The sequence below is a fragment of the Aspergillus thermomutatus genome (assembly GCF_002237265.1).
Source record: "Aspergillus thermomutatus strain HMR AF 39 chromosome Unknown NODE_381, whole genome shotgun sequence".
NCBI classification, from domain to species: Eukaryota; Fungi; Ascomycota; class Eurotiomycetes; order Eurotiales; family Aspergillaceae; genus Aspergillus; species Aspergillus thermomutatus.
In genome coordinates, this window is record NW_020798431.1 from 1 (window position 1) to 20066 (window position 20066).

Genomic DNA, 20066 nt, shown 5'->3' on the forward strand with positions numbered 1-20066 from the left:
CGTGTGATCCCACCTTCTCTAGTACAGTGTATTTCGCATTCCGATGATCCAGCTTCTTCGATGGGCGATTCGTTCTGATATTGCGCAGGCTCAACCAGACCTTTTCTCCTATCTGATACTCATGTGCTGGATCCCAATGTTTATTCGCATACTCTTCCTGCAGCTGTTGTGCAGTAACCATCGTCGATTGCGCAACCTCTAAGGCGCCTTTAATCTTATCCACAATAGATTCAGCCTTCTGCGTAGGTGTCTTTGGTTCTCTGTCGTTATAGTCACGGTCCAGATCTAATGGCTCCACGTGGTATCCATGATCGAGAAAGAAAGGGCTCACGCCAGTCGAAGTACAATCTCGATTATTCAATGCCAGCATCGCAGCGGGGCATAAGATCGCCTAATTCTCCTGCAGGTAATCCACAAAGGACCGCAGATAGTGCTCGACTTCTGTATTCGCTCGTTCGGTAGACCCGTCAGTCTCTGGGTGCCATGCTGTAGACAGTCGTCTTTGGATGTTCAACAGATTACAGAAGGTTTTCCAGAACTCGCCAACGAATTGCTCTCCTCGGTCTGAGACGATGGATTCTGGGAAGCCGTGGATTGCGTAGAATACTTTCAGAAACTTCTTGGCGACGTATTCTGTCGTGATCTCTTCCATAGGTTCGATGATTACTCCCTTGCCTAACCGATCATGGATAACCATGATATTGGTGCAGTTGTACGATTCAGGTAGTCGCATGATAAAATCCATCGAGATCTCTCTCCACTTGCGTTCCGGGACCGGTAGTGGTTTCAACAGCCCTTGCTTTTGATCTCTCCAGATTGTGTTCGATCGACACATATTACAATTGCGAGTAAGCCTCTTAACGTCCGCGGACATGCCTGGCCAGAAGAACTCTCTGGCGAGCATTGCGTACAGAGTATTGTGCCCGGGATGTCCTCCGACCATTGAGTCGTGAGTCTCTTACATCAGGCGGGTCCGTAGAGGCTCCGAGTTAGGAACCCACTTCCGCTCCCTGAAAAGGAGCTGATTTCGATCGTTGATTCGACATTCAGAGATAGAGACTTTCAACTGTAGATGCCTGGGAAGATGGGGACTTTTATCCCTAACAGCCTGCTTGATTTGACTAAGCTGGTTGTCACTTTGCTCCTCCTTTGTCCACAGGTTCTGCAGGGACAGTGACTGGACATCAACTTCCTCAGCTGGTGGTGACTGCACTGGTGACTGCGTATCTAGTTCAACCACTTCAACTTCAGGAGGTACGCCTTTATCTAGACATTCCGGTCGTAACATGATCTGCATGCGATGCTGATCCCGATCAATCTTGGACTGACTACTCTTACGAGAGAGTGCATCTGCGAGAGTATTCTGTCGTCCTGGTCGGTACTTTATGATAAAAGAAGAAGCGAGATAAGAACTCCGCCCACCTAGCCTGACGTGCATTGAGCTTCTTCGTTGACATGAAATATTCTAGAGCTCTATGGTCAGTCAGAACATTGAATCTCTCACTCCGCTGTAAACCTTCAAGTTCTGCGCGCCATTCTTCCAAAGCTCTGACTACAGCGAGGAGCTCCTTATCATGGATGTCGTAATTCTGCTCCGGGGGTGACATAGTCTTTGAATAGAATGCCACGGGATGCCAGTGTCCATCCTCCGCTTGCTGGGATAAAACACCAGCGACGACGCCGTCAGATGCGTCGGTTTCCACCTGGGTCAGGAGCTCTGGTTGGTAGTAGGCGAGGATCAGGGCGTCTGTAAGCAATTTCTTCAACCTCTGTAGTGCTTCTTCACAGACCTGATCCCACACGAAGGGGACGTCATTCTTGGTTAGTCTAATCAAAGGTCTGGCGATACGGCTGTATGCTTTTATAAACCGTCTGTAAAAGTTACAGAATCTAAGAAATGACTGCACTCCTTTCACGGTGGTAGGCACCTGCCAGCTTCTAATGACTTCGGTCTTTTCTGGATCTACCTCGATTCCATCTGGACTTATTATAAAGCCTAGATATTTCGTCCGCTTGACGTGGAATTCGCACTTGTGGATTGCAACTTGTAACCCTGCGTCTCTTAGTCATTGCAGGACTTTCTTAACATGTTCCTGATGTTCTAATTCGTTATTACTGTAGATCAGGATGTTGTCGACAAATGCGGTCATGAAGTCGTCAAGGTAGTCCATAAAAATCTCATTCACGAAACGCTGGAAGGTTGCTGGGCCATTAGTTAAACCAAACGGCATAACCTTGTACTTATAAGTGCCATATTGAGATTGAAACATGGTTAAATCTTCGTCTGCTGGATCCATGCGAATCCGGTGGAATCCTTGTCGGATATCAAGCTTGGTGAAAATCTTGGCATGGCTGAGTCGCTCCAGTAGTTCATCAATTAGAGGAAGGGGGTATTGATCCTTGACAGTCAATGCGTTTAGCTTCCGGTAATCCACGCAGAATCGTAATCCGCCACCAGACTTCCTGGCCATTAGGATTGGTGATGCGAAAGGTGCGTTACTTGCGGTGATAAACCCCTTTTGTAAGTTCTCAATGATGTACTGTTTTGACGCCTCTAATTCTTCTAGAGTCATCTTATATAGGGGGCTGTAACTGATAACCTGCTCAGCTGAGGATCCTGCCTCCAGTTTGATATGATGGTTAGTCTTTTCACGGAGAGGAGGCAGTGTGTCCGATGCTTCCTTCAAACATACATCCTGGAATGCTTGATATAGAGAGGGGAGTTTCTCTTGGATCATCTTCTTATCCGGGCTTAGAGGTTTCTTGTCCGCTATTACACGATCAATCTCGTATAGGCTAGTCACAAAGACTTTGGTCCCTTTCTTCCTACTTATTCGGTGGAAGGGAGCAGCTCTGATTGCTGCAATATCAATCTCTATGAGTTGCGTTGGTTGGACCTTGGGTTTAGGTTTCAGGGTAGGTTCTGATTCAGATTGATGCAACTGTCGGTTCATTCTTGCTAGAGAATCTTGACGATCTTGGTAGTAGGTCCTTGGAGCGGAATACCCAGGCTCTTGATTAGCGGATTGCTTCCCCAGCGCTCGCTGGTTAGTATCCTCCTCATATATTAATCTGTCACGTCGGTCAGCGTCTCTCTGGTGTTGGGGATCCACTGGTTGTCTGCGAGTCAATATCTGTTTAGGAATTGGTTGAGGCAGCCGTCCGACTACTTCATCTGCAAGCGAAACGTCCTCCGGCCAGAGGAGCCGTCCATTTGCACAGTCCGGTAGGACCTTGAACCTGGCTAGCCACTGTCTCCCTAATATCAGATCATGTCTGCCTAGGTTCACTACCAACATAGGCAAGTCCAGCTGTCGGCGGTCGTTGACTACAAGAGTCAGTTTCAAGGCATGAGTAATAGCCGTGGTAGCCTTGCCATCGTATCCTTTTACTGCACAGGTATCTTTTAAGGGAATCATTTGGGTATGGAAGAATCTAGCCAATGCGATAGCCAGTTGTGTGTCGATGAAAATAAAACCATTCGCTCCGGTGTCAATCAAGGCTTGAACTGCAATAGAGTATCCATTCTTAACTAGTTGCGTTCGCACAACAAAGGTGTCCTGCTCTCTGCCTAGCAGTGCCTGCAGATCAAGTTCAAAGAATTCCACACTGTTGTCGCTTAGGAGGGAGTCTTTACCTAAGCGTTGTCTTTCCCCGAAACTGTTGGGGAGACCACTTCTTCATCGATATCCTCTAGGGCCTTGAGTTCAGCCTGTATCTTCGACTCCAGAGCCTTCAGTTCTGTCTGCTTCTTGAGAGGGCATTCGAAGAATCTATGACCAGTCTGCTTGCAGTTGTAGCACTTCCCTTCTCTTATCAGCTGACTGCGAGTTTCGGAGCTCAGACGGGTAGTAGAACTCGTAGACTGTCCGGTATTCTGGTTGGTTCCAGCGGTCCTAGGAGTAGTTGCTGCAGCGGTGGTGGTGCCGGTACTAGTAGTCTGGTCCCTCGCGTTCCCATGGTTCTTGCGTTGCTCGTTGAAGGATATCTGCTCAAGGCGGTTGGCTGTCTGGGTACAGGCAACGATGAAGTCATTGAATTCCAGTGCAGGATCATTACTCTCACGAATCACCAGACGCTGCATGTCAGTTGTCAGCTTATAATAGAGCTCTTCCTTCCATTCCGCATCGGCGAGAGAAGCCTCTTGTGCAAGATAGGAGAATTCAGAGAGGAAATCCTGAAACTTATCGGAGTTCTTCATGAACAGGCGTCTAAGCTTTCCTTTTGCATTAAGGACTCGATTCACGTCTTGGAAGATCGTTTTCAGATGATCGGTGACATCGATGGAATCCCGATACGGGTTCACTGAGTCGGAGCGAGATCTGGCTAGAATGTGCTCTGCTGCACGTCCTCCACAGCGACTTTTCACATAGGTAAGGCGCATAGCAGGAGTCGGATAATGGTCAGCATTTGCAGTCAACTTATCCTCAATTCGGTTGAGCCAGTCCTCGAACTTAGGATCCTTGCCATCAGTCAGGATTGGGGGATCTGGGATCTTTACAGTCTTCTTGTTAGAGTCAGAGCTTAGAGCTGGAGAGTTGCGTGCAGAACCATGATTTTCCACGGCTAGCAGGGATTGCTGAGCGAATGCATCTTTATAGCAATCACGCTCATTAATCAACTCCCAAATAGCATGGTCTTTGTTCTTGATCCTTTCTTTCAAGGTTTAGTTCTCTCCCGCCAGAGCTTCCTTCTCATCAGCTAGAAGAATCCTCTGTTCATCTAGATTATCATAAGCTTTGGTTATTTCGGTCATCCGATTATAGATGACGTCGAATAGGCGTTCGGGATCTGATCCACAGAACCTAGTGAATTCTTCGCGGTTGATTGGTTCTGCGGTGGCTCCTTCTTCGGACATCTGCAAAAGCAGTGTCATTCGTCAATTGAGTTCAGTGCTGCCTTGGCCGGGCTGTTCAGTCGGACGAGCCATATCTTATAGTTGGTCGGTTCAGGTTTCTAGGTTTCTTGGTTGGATTCTAAACTTTCGGGATTCGGGGGGTTAAGGACGATTCGGAATTCGATTCGTCTATTCTTGGTTCTGGTTGGGATTGTGGAGTCACACCCTTGTAACTGGTGGATTGCTAGTAGCTAATCCCTAACAGCTCGGAAAGGGTGGACCATTGGAAATTGTTTTGATGAAATGCGTTGTTTTGAATTTGGAATTTGACTCAAAGAGTACGTTTTGAAGAGAATGATGCTAGAATAATGTAATAAGCTCAAACAGACATCTTGGATTCAACTATCTGGCAGCTAAGATACAAGAATTCTAGCATGGAGAAGGGAGGAAAAGAGAAGTAGGGACGGTGCGAGACATTGTGGGAGATAGGTTCGCTAACAGGTGACGGATCACGTGACGTGTCGAGATCAAGATCTGGACTGTCACAAAGATTATTAACTTAAGGAATAAGGGTCCTTACTTATTATTATCTAAGTCTAAATCTAAGCTAATATAAGGTAGTAAATAAAAGTCTAAGAAGGATAAGCTATTAGTAGTATTAATCTCTTAGAAGTAGGGAGGATAAGAGGTAATATCCTAGTTATTATACTAATTATTATTAGGAAAAGAGAAGGAAATAACTAATAATAAATCTATATTAGAAGCTAGATTTTTAGTAGTTATTATTAGTAAAAAAGGAGGGGGTTAAGGAGTATAAAATAATAAATTAGAACTAGGGGTACTTTAATAACCTAGAGGGTTCTTAATAGTCCTTCTATACTATATATTATACTATAATAGCTAGTATTAGTACCTTCTAGAGTTAGTAAGGCTAGTTATTCTAGTAAAGAAGGTATAGACTATTATACTAAGTATTTATTATAAATATATCTAGTTACTTAGGAAGAAATAATTAATATCTATAAATCCTAATTATATCTATAATTAAATATGCTATCTATCTAGATATTATTTCTTATAATATAGTAAGAGTTAGTTAAGCTTATAAGAGGAGATAAGCTAGTTATTTTTATAGAAAGTTAGATAAAGAAAGCTTTAGTAAAGATATTATTATTAAGGTTCTTAGCAAAACCATGCCTAGAATAATAAAAAGTAGGAACTAGTATATAAGAAGGATGGTATATTTAGAGTAAGGAAATAATATTAATTACTAATCTTAATATAATAGATATTATTAGAGTGTGATAATTAAGTAGTGATTCCAGGACCTAGAAGAGATAAAGATAGAAGGAAAATACTAAGAGGGGATAAAAAATAGTAGTAGTATTAATATAATAACCTTCCTAAGGTTCCCTTAATTATTATAAGGATATACTACCAAAATATTATAGTCTATGTTAAGGTAGGGACTAATATAGTGTATAGTAAGAAGCTAAGTTTATATCTATAATAACTAGTCTACAGATATAGACATTAATGATAAGTTATTACTGTGAATAAGACCACAAGGAAGCAATGCTTAAAGCAGTGACCATGACAGATTCGGCATGCTATTTATTTGCAACTCATAAAAGCCATGAATCATATCATTGTGAATGAAAATATAAGGGACGCACAACAGATGAAGGCGATATAGGCATCATAGTCTGCAAGAGGGTGTTGACCTGCTCCATAGCTTCCTTGGTCTTGCCCTGCTTATGCTTCTTGTGGAAAATTAGGATTGACCTGGCCACTGTCTGGCCACCAAAAATCCTCTTCCAGACCTGCTTCCAGCTTTTCAAGCAAAGAGCCCATTTCAGGGAACTCAGAGCAAGGCGACCTGACTCTCGCAGTCCTCGCATTCTTTTCTGAATCAGTATCAGTGTCACCTGTTAGGTCTATGACCTCACAGTGAAGGTTGGCAATGCCCATGAAGTCTCCCCTGTAAATGTGCACACTTGGCGCTCGTCTTTCGAGGCCCTGATCATCTTCCTCGTCACTGCACAGATCAATGACAGCAACAGCCCGTTTCCTCTTATATTCATTTCGTCGCTGGTTGCGAATTCGAGCTAGTTGAATATGAGCCTCCACGAGTCTCCGTGATTCTTTATCCAAGCCAATGCGATCCTTAGGGGCCGGCCCATCGAGCTGACGCATCTTAACATCTGGCTCGAGACTGGCAAGATGAGGTTGATATGGGTTACCTGAGCGAGCCCACCCGGCAAAGGGTCCATCATAATGAGGACCTTGCCCAACTCCAAAAATAGGGTGTCTTTTGAGCTTCCCAGAATTCAGTAGCTTTCGCGCTGCTACAAGCCCAGACTCTGAATCTGATGCGTGATCATCACGGGGTGGCTGAGGTGCATGCCTGAATTCCATTTTTCTTTCGTCTTCAATTGGGTCTTTGCCCTCATGAGGCGAAGAGGTTGAAGTAGAGAGAATATGGATACCCCCGCCTGCATCTCCAATCAAAAGATTTGACTTATCGCTTGAAAAGGCACCGCACATAATCTCCTCTTCAATTTCGTAGACGTTCTTGGTAAGAGCATCTTCCTGGGATCGCAAGATATTCCATTGCTTGACAATACCGTCTGAGGCCCCTGTGTAGAATTGGGTGATTTCATCTCCCCACAAGGCCATTCTGACACCTACATCATCCTCCTCCCTCTCAAGTCGTTCGTCTAATTGGTTGAGAGGTTCACCATGAGGAAGCTCTAGGAGGACTTGGTCTCGTTTGCGATAGTCCCAAACATATGTTACGCCATCAGTGCAACTGGCGGTCACATAATGTGAGTTCATTGGGCAGAAGGTGATATCATTGATATCCATGGCAGGACACTCGAACTCAATTGACTGAGATTTCCACTTCAGTGGCTCAAAAATACGGACCACAGACCTAGTTCCCCGGGACACTTGGCTCTGTCCTACCGTGCTTGCCGTGGCAAATCTTGGCAAGGTTGGGTGCCATTTGATATCAAATATATTTTGTGAATTAGGCTGAAATGGTGTTGGGGTTATTGATGCCTCACCCACATGCCAACCAGTGAGGAAGCCACTCGGGGCTGGGCAAGTGTGCGGTAGGCCATCATCTCTCTCGGACATTCCAGCAAGCAGTAAATGTTTAGTATCATTGGTGCTCCCCCATGCCAAGCAAGTGGGAGTCAGGTCTTTTCGGGACTCGATGATCAGGGGAGTATCTCTTGGCTCCATGATGTTCCATAGCCTGAAAGATTGCGCGCCAGTTGCCAGCAGATTCTCTTCGAAATTTGAACGCGCCATGACTAATACTTTCGACTCATGTGGGAGCGTTTTGTGATTTGTTATCCGGTTGCCAGAAAACCTCCAGAGTTTCACTGTATTATCGTAGCTGGCTGTAAAAAGTGTATCGCCGAGCCATTGCATGGCAGTAACACTCATGAAGAGACGGTTGTCACTTGTGGCCCGTTGAGACGCAACCCTCCCAGGAGGGCGGGATATATAATGACCAGGCACCTCCTCAAGGCGATTGCACGTCAAGTCCCCAATGACCAGATTGTTGCCCCGATTATACTCCATATTGTCTTCATCACATTGGGCCGTGGCGCCGGCTGCAAATCTCGTACCATCAGGCGACCAAGCCAAGACATTCACGTCATTCGAAGCACCTTTCCAGGTCTTCAAAAGACTGAAATCTGTTTTGACCTTAGTTCGAAGCTGTCGCTTTACAGATCCTCCTAGCTCACGATTCTGCAGTAATGTGTTCACATTGTTCAGGGTTCGAATGGAACCAAAGACTGAGCTGCTGCTGCCATCAGCCACTTGAGCAGCCTGAATAATCGAAGGAGATGATGAAAGATGTCCATTTTTTGCAGTCTGGATAAATGCATCAATATCGGCGGGCTGACGTCGATGAAGTATAGAGGCGTGAGGCAAGTAGCTTAGCAATATCTGGAGTTGTCGTTCGATGACTGCGGGTGAAGCAGACAAGACTCCATCGCCTGCCATACCGTTGAGGGTAAGAAGTTGAATAAGACAACGCTTCACACATTGCTGATTCTTGCCTCTGACTTTTGAGGTCAACACTTCCCAGAGCCAGGCGCTGGTATCAATGACTTCCTCATTTGAAATTAACCTGGCGAGTTCGCACAGTAAAGAGATTTTCTTCGCAAAGTCTCGGTGGACATCGTGACTCGACAATACTGCGATAATTTGATCACTGATCGAGACTTCTGGGATTGATGAATACTGCCACCCGTGTAATGATAGTAAATCCAACATAGCTGTCATCTCACGCGAGTCAAAATCAACATGCAAAATTTCACTTGATGTTGTCATGGACTCCCTGTATCTCCTGGCATATTTGACGGGATTGCGTTCTGAGCAGAAGCATGCATGTTTAAGATCTTTGAAGTCATCAAGCGATCTGAAGTTCGACTGGTAAATCTGCACACCTCGCGAAGAATAGATGATACGTTTTTCAGCTTGAGAAAGAGGATCAGTATTCGAGTTCAGGTCACGAAGGGGCCGAGATGATTGATTGGAAGTATTATGATTCTGACGATTGCGTGCTTGTGAGCCGGTGTTGGCCGATTTTGTGTTTCTACCGTCTGAAGGCCCCTCTTCCGAATCGGACTGAGAGAGATTGATCACGGGATAATAATTTATTTGCTTGTTTCTCGAGCGAGCAGAACGTCGCGTCCTTGGCGCAGGAGACCTGGTCGAAGATGTAGTTGGAGATGATGAATCTCGTTCGACCGACGATGTAGGGGAGGAATGTTCAACTGTGCACTGGCCGGGGGCGGGATAGCTGGTTTCTCGAGTTTTGACTGGGTTGAAACCATCATTTATGGTGTTAGAGGCGCTATGCAAAGATGTCTGAGTGTGAAAAACTGTGTCGAAGTTATTGTAAGACACTCGCTCAGTTTTCTTGGTGCCCCTAGAGGAATGTTCCATGAATTTTGATAGCAGTAACTGGTGCTCTTCAATCAGTGCAGGATCATCTGAATCAAGCTGTTGATGAGTTGACGTGCAGAGATTCATCATCCCTGCTATTTTCTGGGGTACTGCGTGATGTAGCATTGAGGCTGGCTTGGAAGAGATTCTAGCGTCCTCTGTTTTCCAGTAGATTGGATATTTGGATATGAAGGAATTGCCTATACAAATAGATGTCAGAGTCCCATACAGCGAGAGAAGAACTGCAATTCAAGGCTGCAAGGGGAAGGTGAATAAAGGATCAGAAGAAGATGCCTAAGAAGATATACTCACGGAACAATGAGAATGACAGGGTGGTAAAGGCTCTGTTCTGTGTTGATGATGAAAGCGTCCAGGCCTTTGTGTTGTTATAGCAGCAATTGACCTGTGCCTCGTCAATACATGTTGAAACAGGGTATAGAAACAGTATTTAAGCTCACATTCATGAGCGCAGGCCACAAAGCCCATCAAAAGAAACGTATACTTGTGACATTGGCAAGAGTGTCACCTAACTCACATAGCGAGTCTAGATTTTGATGTTCTGGGTGAAAGATGCCAGGTCGTAGACCTTGAGCTTTTAGCTTTTGAGTAAGTTGACTGGTAGATGAGAAAAGACAGGGTAAGAAGGAGAGCTTTAAAGCACTGGAGGTGTTGTAAATATGAGAAGATACCTATTATTATTAGAGTGACGCGTGAACGCGGAACCAAATCTAGACAAGGAAGATTCGTGTCTTTTTATGCCGGCACTTGAAAAGCACTTTATAGCAAGATATGGCAGGCGGTCAGCATGTTGATGTCCCAAGTCATTAAGCAGAATCCGGAGTAATAATAATCAGCTCCGGAACCGAATGGACCAGAGCATGTGACTTGTAAGCGATAAAGATGTGCACTGTGAAGACTTATGGACTGAGCACGCGAAAAGTACAATCCTGGCTGCAACTCGAGGCTGGACACCTTGCAGACAGAAAACAAACCTTGCAAGCGGCTCAACTTCGTCGGCCAGCATGTTTATACGTCTATGCGGCCATATAGCTGACTTCATTTCTCTTTCGCTTCTATTTTCAGCTCGGTCCAGAAGTCCTACCATAGCCCAGAGAAGATGTGTGAAAACTCGCCATAAAGACTGATTTACATTCTATTTGTATACATGGAAAACACATTAATGAATGATTCACGGAATAAAGAAGAGCCTCAGAGAGCATTATTCCGAAGTCACCAAACAGCTTTCTGCCTCGCGATCATCAAGGCAATAGCGCATGACCCCCGTTCAGTCAATCATGCGGAATATCCAGCTTTCAGATAGCCACAATGCGAGCTAAGTTCAAGCCGGATTGAGGCGGAAATGACGGATGGTGTGCGAGAGCAGGAATTATAGGACAATTCTCAAAGCTCTACTCAATAGCGCTAGTCCGTAATGCCCGACTTCCAGCGCAAGTCGACAAAGAAGTCTGCTCGGGAAGGAAGATGCCATCTATTTAGATAGTCGAGATCTCTTCCGAGCCGATACCATCATATCATACAAGACATCCTTGAAAGCAAACAGAAAAGCTGCGGTAATCGCACTCTGCGTCACTTTTGGAACAATTCCTGCGTAGCCGCGATTAGTTTGCATTGTCTGCCCGGCATACGCATATTCAGCTTACCTTTGTACAGGCCTGTGTATCCTTCCTCCCTGATAATTCTCTTCAAGCTTCCGTTCAAACTCTCCTTGGGACCATCTTTGCTTGCAACGTGCATCTGGCTCTTGACTGTGATGTAAGGATATGTGATCGAGGTGGCCAGTATCTTGCCCAAAGCGCCCAGATAGAACGCATCCTTGGGCGTCATGCGCCTACGGCGCTCCACTATATTCTTCAACTGTTCAAAGATGGTATATTGCAGTATAGGGTTGATCACTAGAACGAGTGCTGGGAGGACCCCGGCAAAAAGAGCCGTAGGCCCTTCCCGTCGAAGTAGATCCATCAAGGTGCCAATGGTCGAAGCCCGCGCCTTCTTCTCAGGTGCACCAGGCAATGCCTGATCCTCCGCATCCGACTTACGAGCTGTCATTCTTGTGTTCACGACCCAAATGGGATTGGTGATCAGAACGGTTGCACTTCCGGCGATAGCGCCAGCGATCATCGACTCAACCGTGGTAAGTTTCTTGGATGCACGACCAGCTTTCACGGCTGCCTTCTCGAAGGCCGCACGAGTCCATTCGAACCAGTAATAGTATACGAAATTAGTGACGCTTATGCCGAACAGTGCCGATTCAAGTCCAGAGTACAGTCCACTGAAACCCTCACGCTGAACAATGCGGCGAACGGCGTCCATGGTTGTAGAATGGGCACGTTTCGATTCGACTTGGGCTCTTGTTGAAAGTGTAATGAGAGGATAGCTACCAGCAAATGATCGTTAACTATTGCTCCAATAATGGGAATTCGAATTTGCGCACGTCAAGACCATTGAAAGAATGCCACCGCCAGCGCCAGCCAATGCATGTGCTATGTTGTCACTTTGTTGAGCGGCAGCCGACGCTGCAACCGCCCTTTTCTGCTCTTGGATTCTAGACTGGGACATGGCGAACAGAAGATAATCACGTAAGAGGTGTCCTGGTTGAGAAGTTCAAGTGTATCTGTATACGAAAGAGCGTTCGGTTCAAGGACGGATACCTAACAAGTAACCAGGGTTATAGTTCGATGCTAACAACCTCAGAGAATGCTGAAGGAGCGGATTGAGATCATACACAAGGTGGGCCTCCAGAAGCGGGATGAGATGGATGACAGGACGCTCCGTAATAAGGGTAAGGAGAAAAAGGAATGATAGAATGGGGATCAACTAGGAGTAATATTAATGAGTAGACTCATCAGGGCGCGCGAGAATGGTTCGGCTTGAAATGGGTAAATCATGACGATAACTTTCATGACGTTTACCGAATTCCATCTGAGCCTCGGCTGTCGATTGACCCCTTCCGTTGTCCGAAGTTATGGCGGTCGCAAATATCATTATGATTTATGATTGCAACAACTTGTCCTTTTCAGAAATATATCATTTTTGACTCGCATTTGTCTTTGGGCTTGTTTTGGCCAGTCCTTAAAGGTAGCACCAAAGTATGTCCTATCTATACGCCCTCTTGTAGGGACTACTACGGAGCGTGTCAGTGCGACAGGATACCTTTCCAGCTCAGTATACGGAGGTGAAGGATTATTTTTCAAGTCTCTCGTAATATGAATAAGGCGAGGTCTCAGCAAGAGACCGAGGTCCATAGCAGGCCAGCTAACTCAGTAACCTCGTATGCTTGCTCATGGTGTTACGCTAAGAGGTTAGAAACGTTCTATGTCTCCAAGTGCCCTCAGAATTTCCCTCATTTGCATGTGATGGCAATTTATACTATTATTAATGTGAATTATGATGAACACAAATTCACCATTATTAGAAATATTATATAAAAGCACTGGAGATGGTGTTGTACTATTTCTCTGTGACCAAAAGTGACATATTTGCTTAAATTGTAAGTCAGGGGTGGCTGGTTAACAGTGTCCCAAGGTGTTATCTCGTGGGGATATTGCTTGGAAATGATTGTCACGTTCATGTTTGAGAGATTCTACAACTGTGTTGCCTGTATTTCAGATAACCACAGTTCCTGGTCTGCTCATCTTCGATCTGCCTTCCCGTGGTCCTGACTGCTCCAGCCTAACATATTGTGAAAGAAGCCCTAGAGGCAGACTTCTGCTACTGACAGAAAAAAAACCGAATTCCAGTAAAAGGCTGATAGTTGTGAACGTAATGTTTAGGATAGGCAAGCTGATATACTTTCGCCTGACGATTAACCTCCCCGAAGATGGATTGACTTTCTTTACAATTAACTCGACAAACATTAAGAAGGAGTCCAACCCCAGGAAAAAGGAGAGAATAAAAAGAAAGGTGCCGCGGAAAGAGGAGGATAAGAAAGAAAACCAAGGAGAAATCATGAAAGGGGCGGACAGGCGAGCATTGAGAAGATAGAACACCGGCGGAAACAGCGTGCAGGAATAATTTGCGGGACAGTCTAAAGGCATGGAAGAATCTTGAAGCAGTTCCAAACAGTCATCTCAAACTAACAGAGAAGGAAAGGCGGATGAGGAAACCCAGAAGACTATCTGAACGATTCCCGGTGTAAAGGCAATCCATAACCGGGAGCTGGGCTGAGATACCCTTTCCGTCGCTCAGAAGTTACAAACACACTTGAACATAGTACAGCACGTGGATACCATGACTCCCTTAGCAGCAACCGCCTGCGGATCCAGATTGAACACCCTGACCCTGACCGACCTGCACAGTCGGCTTGTTGTTAACAGTGGCAGTCCCCATGCGCTCTTTGATCTGCCGAGCCATGGTCAAGAAAGCCTGCTCAACATTGGAAGCGTTCTTCGCTGAGGTTTCAAGGAAAGGAATTCCAAGACTATCGGCGAATTCCTAAACAGGTGAATCACAAGTCATGTTAGGACGTAAGCTAGACAGACTGAGGCGTGGTTGAATGCGAACCTTGGCTACGGTGTACTCCACGACTTTCTTGTCTTCCATATCGCTCTTGTTACCCACAAGCAGCTTGTTGACCCCTTCTGTGGCATAGCGATCAATTTCCTGAAGCCACTGCTTCACGTTGTTGAAGGAGTCCATGTCGGTCACGTCGTAAACAACACAGATGCCATGTGCGCCCCGGTAATAAGACGACGTGATGGTTCGGAAACGTTCTTGACCTGCTGTGTCCCACTATATGTCGTCTGTCAGCTATGACAGGCGGTCAAGAGCTCATTTTCGATGCTTTGTCCTTACAATCTGGAGCTTCACCGTCTTCCCATCGAGTTCAATAGTCCTAATTTTCTGGAACATCATATCAGTACTGCAAAGGTCTTTGTGCTCAACAGTATGCCTTTTGCGACGAGTACATACGAAATCGACGCCGATGGTGGAGATGTAGCTTTCTGTGTACGTATCATCGGCGAATCGAAGCAACAAGCAAGACTTTCCAACGCCAGAGTCTCCGATGAGAAGGAGTTTGAAGAGATAGTCGTATCTATTTCATAGATTCAAGTGAGTTGGAGTTGTCCTTTCATTTGCGGAGACGATGAACGACTAGACAGGAGAGGTGGGGATATCAGGCACTCTAGTCAAACCCAGCAGTCAGTCAACATAGCCAAGAGAGATAAAGGAGAAAGACATTTTCTCACTGCGCGAAGAGAGCGAGATCTAACTCTCCTGTGCTGTAGGTAGAAAGGGGGACTTACCACTCAGGATTCATGATGAACGGTGAGGATGGTATCTGTCAACGAGCACTAGGTTGCTTTGAAGGGGGTGAGGAGTGAGAATGAAATGAAGGGAAAGGCAGAATGAAGATGAGACAGCTATATCAAAGGTAGGTGGCTAGGTGTTGATGTAAGTGTGGCCTCGGATTACCTAGGTACTTAGATGAACTGAAGCGGCGTTCTGAGATGGTAGTTACGTTGCTAGTGGATAGATAGGTAGTGAGCAGTAGTGCAGGAGAGCAGGCGAGCACAGCGTGCAAGTTACCCATGTTTTCGTTCTGACCGTCTGTGACCGTTTCACGTTCAACCGCCTCAGACCCATAACTCAACCCCAATCTAGCCTAGTGTTTGAACACCTACACACCTCATGAGTACCAATCAGATCTGATGTCTACCAAGAAGACTACCTAGCCAAAATGGCTATGAGAACTGAATTAAGTACGATTATTAGTCCCAGTGAGTAATAAAATACAAGAATGATGAAGACAAGAACGAGCATGACGATGATGAATGATAGGTAGTGGTCAGCTGTTAGCCTGTGGGAGGCCTCATGCCTTCACCTGACACCCCATATCTTCAAGGACTCCCTCGATCTTCGTTACTACGCAGTATCCCTTTCAATAGTAGAATACTTGAAAGCGAGCATTTTGCCATGATGTAAGATAAATTGACAAGGTCTCCGACGCAGAGGCTCCGGCTCAGTGGCCTGCCTCCTCACACCACATCTGTAAGGTAGATGCTTTCTCATGACCAGGGGAGATCAGTGTTATACATGCCGCTGTGTGTCATTTTTGCGGAGTTTCAGTAGAAGGAAAGATCAAGCCATCACTAGTGCTATCTAATACTGTGCAGACATTGTCTTTCGAAAAGTAATTACTTTTTGCTGTGCCACAATCTGAAAATTTTCTACATAAAATAGGTCTATGTAGCCCTCGACACGGCCAGTCACAACTGACATCTGTCCCAGAAAATAAGTGGGAATGCCCAATATGACCGGGAAATTTGGGACCCAACATTGCAGTACAACTCGACTATCAGTCAAGCCTCTTAGCAGCTTGTTTGCAGCGATCAGGCATAGCCATGAGTTTGAAGCCACTCCAAGACCAATCTTTCGTCCCTTTCTTTGTAATTTGCATTTGTCCGAATGGAGTCAGCAACAATCACCAAGGCGCGGTCATAAGGACTTGTATCCTTGTTCTGGAAGAAGGAAGCGATATCCGCCCCAATGTTATGATCTGCGAATTTTGACAGACCCATTCGCACAAAGCGCTCGAAGACGACGTTGTTCGCCGAAAGTCGGGCTTCAACGTCGTCCCAATTTTTCTTCATGTACTCCCACAGAAGATGGCGGACATTCGAATTAGCAGCCAAAGATACGGCACCGTTGTGAACATCCTGGATCGCCACTTTGTCAGAGAAAACAAAGTCCAGATAGTCGTAGACGAGATCAGCATCTTTGGCACGTCCAAGCGCGGCGAGACAAATTTCCTTGCCATCGACCGAGTCGGTCTTAATGTACTCTTCCTTTACGGAATCATATTTGTCGCGTCCACCTTCAGCAATCGCGATGCCAAAGATTGCGGAGCGCAAGTTCGTGTGTACTGCACTCTTGTCCTTGCCTGAAGCCCAAAGATCGAAGCGCCGTTTCGCGTCAGTGACGATGCTAGAAAACAGTGAGCCGAACTTCATTTCCCTCACAAGCTGCCAAGATATGGAACCACCTTTCATGGCCCGCAAAGCCAGCCATGCCGATTAGAAGCTTACGAAGCTGCACAGTGAGATAATCTTCGTCGGACTTAAATTCCCAACCTATTTTTTCGGCGGCGGGAGATGCCAATGCGAGTGTGAATTTCTTCAATCCCGCAGCTACTGAGTCATTCTGCGAAAAAACAGAGCGCAGATTTGCGACAGACGATGAGATCTGTGACCAAACCCTGGAATGAATAGAGTGAGTACCAGTTCGAAAGCTCTAATAGGAGTTTTCGGCACTAACAAGTAGTTTTCCTCGCCCTTGAACCCTTCCAGAAGAGTTAATAACGCAGCGGTAGTGCCCTCTCCGGACATAGCGAGAGCAGCAGCATCACCGATCAGGCCAATCTTATCTTCGGTACTTAACAAGTTCAAAGATTGGCCCAGCTTCGCTAGACGGTCGGCAGGGTAGTTCGTGCGGTAGAAGCCTGACAAATCCTTGTTGATTTTGTAGAATGAATCTTGACCGACGCCCGCAACAGTGTCGGATTTCGAGACAAGAGCGCGTGAATTCAAGTCGGCCAGCTGGGGTCCTGATTTGATGCCTAGCGGGATCCACCATGTCGTCTCGTCCTCTTCAGGCTTTGCGTCCCCTGTCGAAAGGAATCGGTTCTGGCGGATGCTAATTTGGTCTGCCTCTTCTGCCACGGTGAGGACTGGAAAACCAATCTTTCGGATCCACGGGTCCTTTTGAAGAAGAGTTAGAAAGACCCAGGAGGTGAAGCGATCAAGATATGACCCACCATGAATTTATGAACGTCCTGGTTGGAAGCTTGACTGAGGGCAGACCAGAGATCATTTGTGGTAGCATTACCTGACATCGTTCTCAGCAGCGATTTTCCGCAGACGAACCCCTCAAGCCTAGCTTACCGTACGCATGCTTCTTCAAGTAGTCGGCCACACCACGGAGAAAAGTTTGCCGACCAAGATGATCGCTCAGCATACGAATCACCGAGCTTCCTTTCAGATAGCTGATATGGTCAAAAATCTGATCTACTTCCAGAGCGTTCCTTACGGGAACTTCAATCGGGTGAGATGCACGCAAGGAATCGAGCTGAAACGCTTGTTGCACCCCTTCAGCCTACGCGACCAGTTAACAACAGACGGACAATTATATCGTTACCTCGGGAATTGCGCACGACAAACTGAGACCAAATGTTCCATTCTGGTTCGTGAAATTAGCTGAATGAAGTCGCAGTACATATCGAGACAGAAGCAAGGGATACTCTCTTACCGGGATAAAAATGATCAACTGCCAGCCAGCCAACCCAAGTTGCAAAGCCTTCGTTCAGCCAAAGCTCGTTCCACCAGTCCATAGTCACAAGATTGCCAAACCATTGGTGGGCCAATTCTGCGATTCATTCTCAGAAAACAGCCAGACGCAGTCATTGTGCCTCAAACTATGAAACTCACCATGAGCCACGACGTATGCAATGCGGTTCTTATAGCGGGTGTCGGACTTTCCCTCATCGAATAGAACTGCGGTCGTACGATATGTGACAAGACCCCAGTTCTCCATGGCACCCATGGCCTGAGGCGATATGATCAGTGAAAGCCGAACCTTCAAGACACAATTTTGTACCACTTACAAACTCATGGACGGCAAGAAGATCGGCCTTGGGCAAGGGATACTCAATTTCGAAGACTTCCGAGAAATAATCGACGGTGCGATGAGCACATTCTAAGGCAAAACGTGCCTGTTCTTTGAGCCCTTTCGTAGTGTAGACACGGACTGGTATACTCTTTCCGTTGTATTTGCGTTGAGTCATAGCCTCAACGTACTCGAAGTCACCAACAGCCCATGCCAAAAGCTGGACGGAGATTGTGGCTAGTTAGCCTTTCTCTTAGCAGGTAATGATGAAGGTACTTGTACTGACATAGGTACTCATGACTGGGGTCCTTTCAAATGACACAAACTTGAGGCCAGGCTTACTACCGTCTCGTTCTGACTTGATCGGCATATTGCTTAAGGCAGTTTGGCCTTTGGGAACCTCGATCTCAAAATCGAAAGTTGACTTAAGATTCGGCTCATCGAAGCAAGGAAAGGCTCTTCGTGCGTCACAGGACTCGAATTGAGTACTGAGCATGTAGTAGAAGTCACCTTCTTTGGGTGTATCAGCCGTCGGCTGCACGGCAGGCTTGTACTTTGAGCGGTAGAAACCAGCCATAGCATTGTTCATCGTGCCGGTGAAGTCAATAGATAGCACAATGTCTGAAGGCGTGATCTCTTGAGAGAACATAAAGGACACTCGTTCTGACTTCTTGTCATACGTGATTTTGGATGCTTTCGTGAATTTCGTGCCTAAAGTAAGAGTTATGACATTCACTGTCAGTGGATTCCATAGCAGCGCATTAATTAGATGTTGCTTTTGCTTCTTGGACTAACCATCTTTCCCCAAGATCTCTGCATTATGGACCTCGATCTCCTTGCAATTAAGCACAACTTCCTTGGTGGGCCGGGTGATGGTGGAATCTATCTTAACAATACCCTTATAACCCCAAGCACCACCAAGCTCGAGATCGAATAAAGACACATGGTAATGCACTGGTTTGACTCTGTTACTTCGTCAACTTCTGTCCATGAATGTTGAAGAAGCCAGGTGCCAATGGCCTGAAAACTTACGCATCAGGAAGTGTGTCTCTATCCGTCATTGTCATTGCGCGTACCTCAGATGAACAGTGCCTTACGAGAGATTTTGAAAGATCAAGTGTGACTGGGCGAGGCAGAAATGTGCACGAAGGAAGATAAGAGCGAGAAAAAGAAGAAACCCCGCGAGAAGAAGCAGAAGAGGGGAAGGAGGGGCGGAGGAGGGACACTGGCCGGATGGGTCGATAGCTAACAAAATGATGACAGCGGATTGCTTCAGGGATTACGCCAGCACCACTGATTGACGGCGACGCGATGCAACACCTTCTCCCCCACATCTGTTACGAAACTGGCGACGGCTATTGTCGGGGATACTTGAAGGTGATCTTCTGCTAATCTGCTTATCGAGATATGAGAAAAGAAGGTGAACGAAACTAGGGTGGAGGATTTCTCAAGTCTGATAAACCCTTAAAAAAATTGAAACAATGATACCATTTTACCTTACTCCATACCTACAGTGGGATGCAAAAAGTATTCGACCACCTTACCTTACCGCCTACTATTAGCTAAACCTAATTAGGAAGGAGATTGATTCCATTCTAATATTTCGTATACCAACCATCTGCCTCGATAACTGCCT

General features: G+C 46.0%; 3 protein-coding genes across 3 annotated transcripts; all 3 read right to left on the minus strand.

Moving 5' to 3' along the window:
- Positions 1-11230: 11230 nt before the first annotated feature.
- On the minus strand, positions 11231-12385 carry pmp47 (putative peroxisomal membrane protein Pmp47; the record flags this gene model as incomplete). Its single annotated transcript, XM_026755497.1, has 4 exons — positions 11231-11297; positions 11347-11413; positions 11470-12203; positions 12261-12385. The coding sequence occupies 4 exons, from the start codon at positions 12383-12385 to the stop codon at positions 11231-11233; spliced, it is 993 nt and encodes a 330-aa protein (XP_026609966.1).
- Positions 12386-14065: 1680 nt separating this feature from the next.
- On the minus strand, positions 14066-15459 carry YPT1 (Rab family GTPase YPT1; the record flags this gene model as incomplete). The annotated part of the gene is made up of 5 exons (XM_026755887.1): positions 14066-14260; positions 14330-14557; positions 14621-14668; positions 14738-14861; positions 15455-15459. The coding sequence occupies 5 exons, from the start codon at positions 15457-15459 to the stop codon at positions 14066-14068; spliced, it is 600 nt and encodes a 199-aa protein (XP_026609967.1).
- Positions 15460-16158: 699 nt separating this feature from the next.
- Positions 16159-19491, minus strand: CDV56_102541 (M1 family metallopeptidase; the record flags this gene model as incomplete). Its single annotated transcript, XM_026756160.1, has 12 exons — positions 16159-16753; positions 16812-17024; positions 17084-17526; positions 17583-17653; positions 17710-17920; positions 17979-18004; positions 18074-18190; positions 18253-18370; positions 18429-18650; positions 18717-19141; positions 19226-19395; positions 19463-19491. The coding sequence occupies 12 exons, from the start codon at positions 19489-19491 to the stop codon at positions 16159-16161; spliced, it is 2640 nt and encodes an 879-aa protein (XP_026609968.1).
- Positions 19492-20066: the final 575 nt, after the last annotated feature.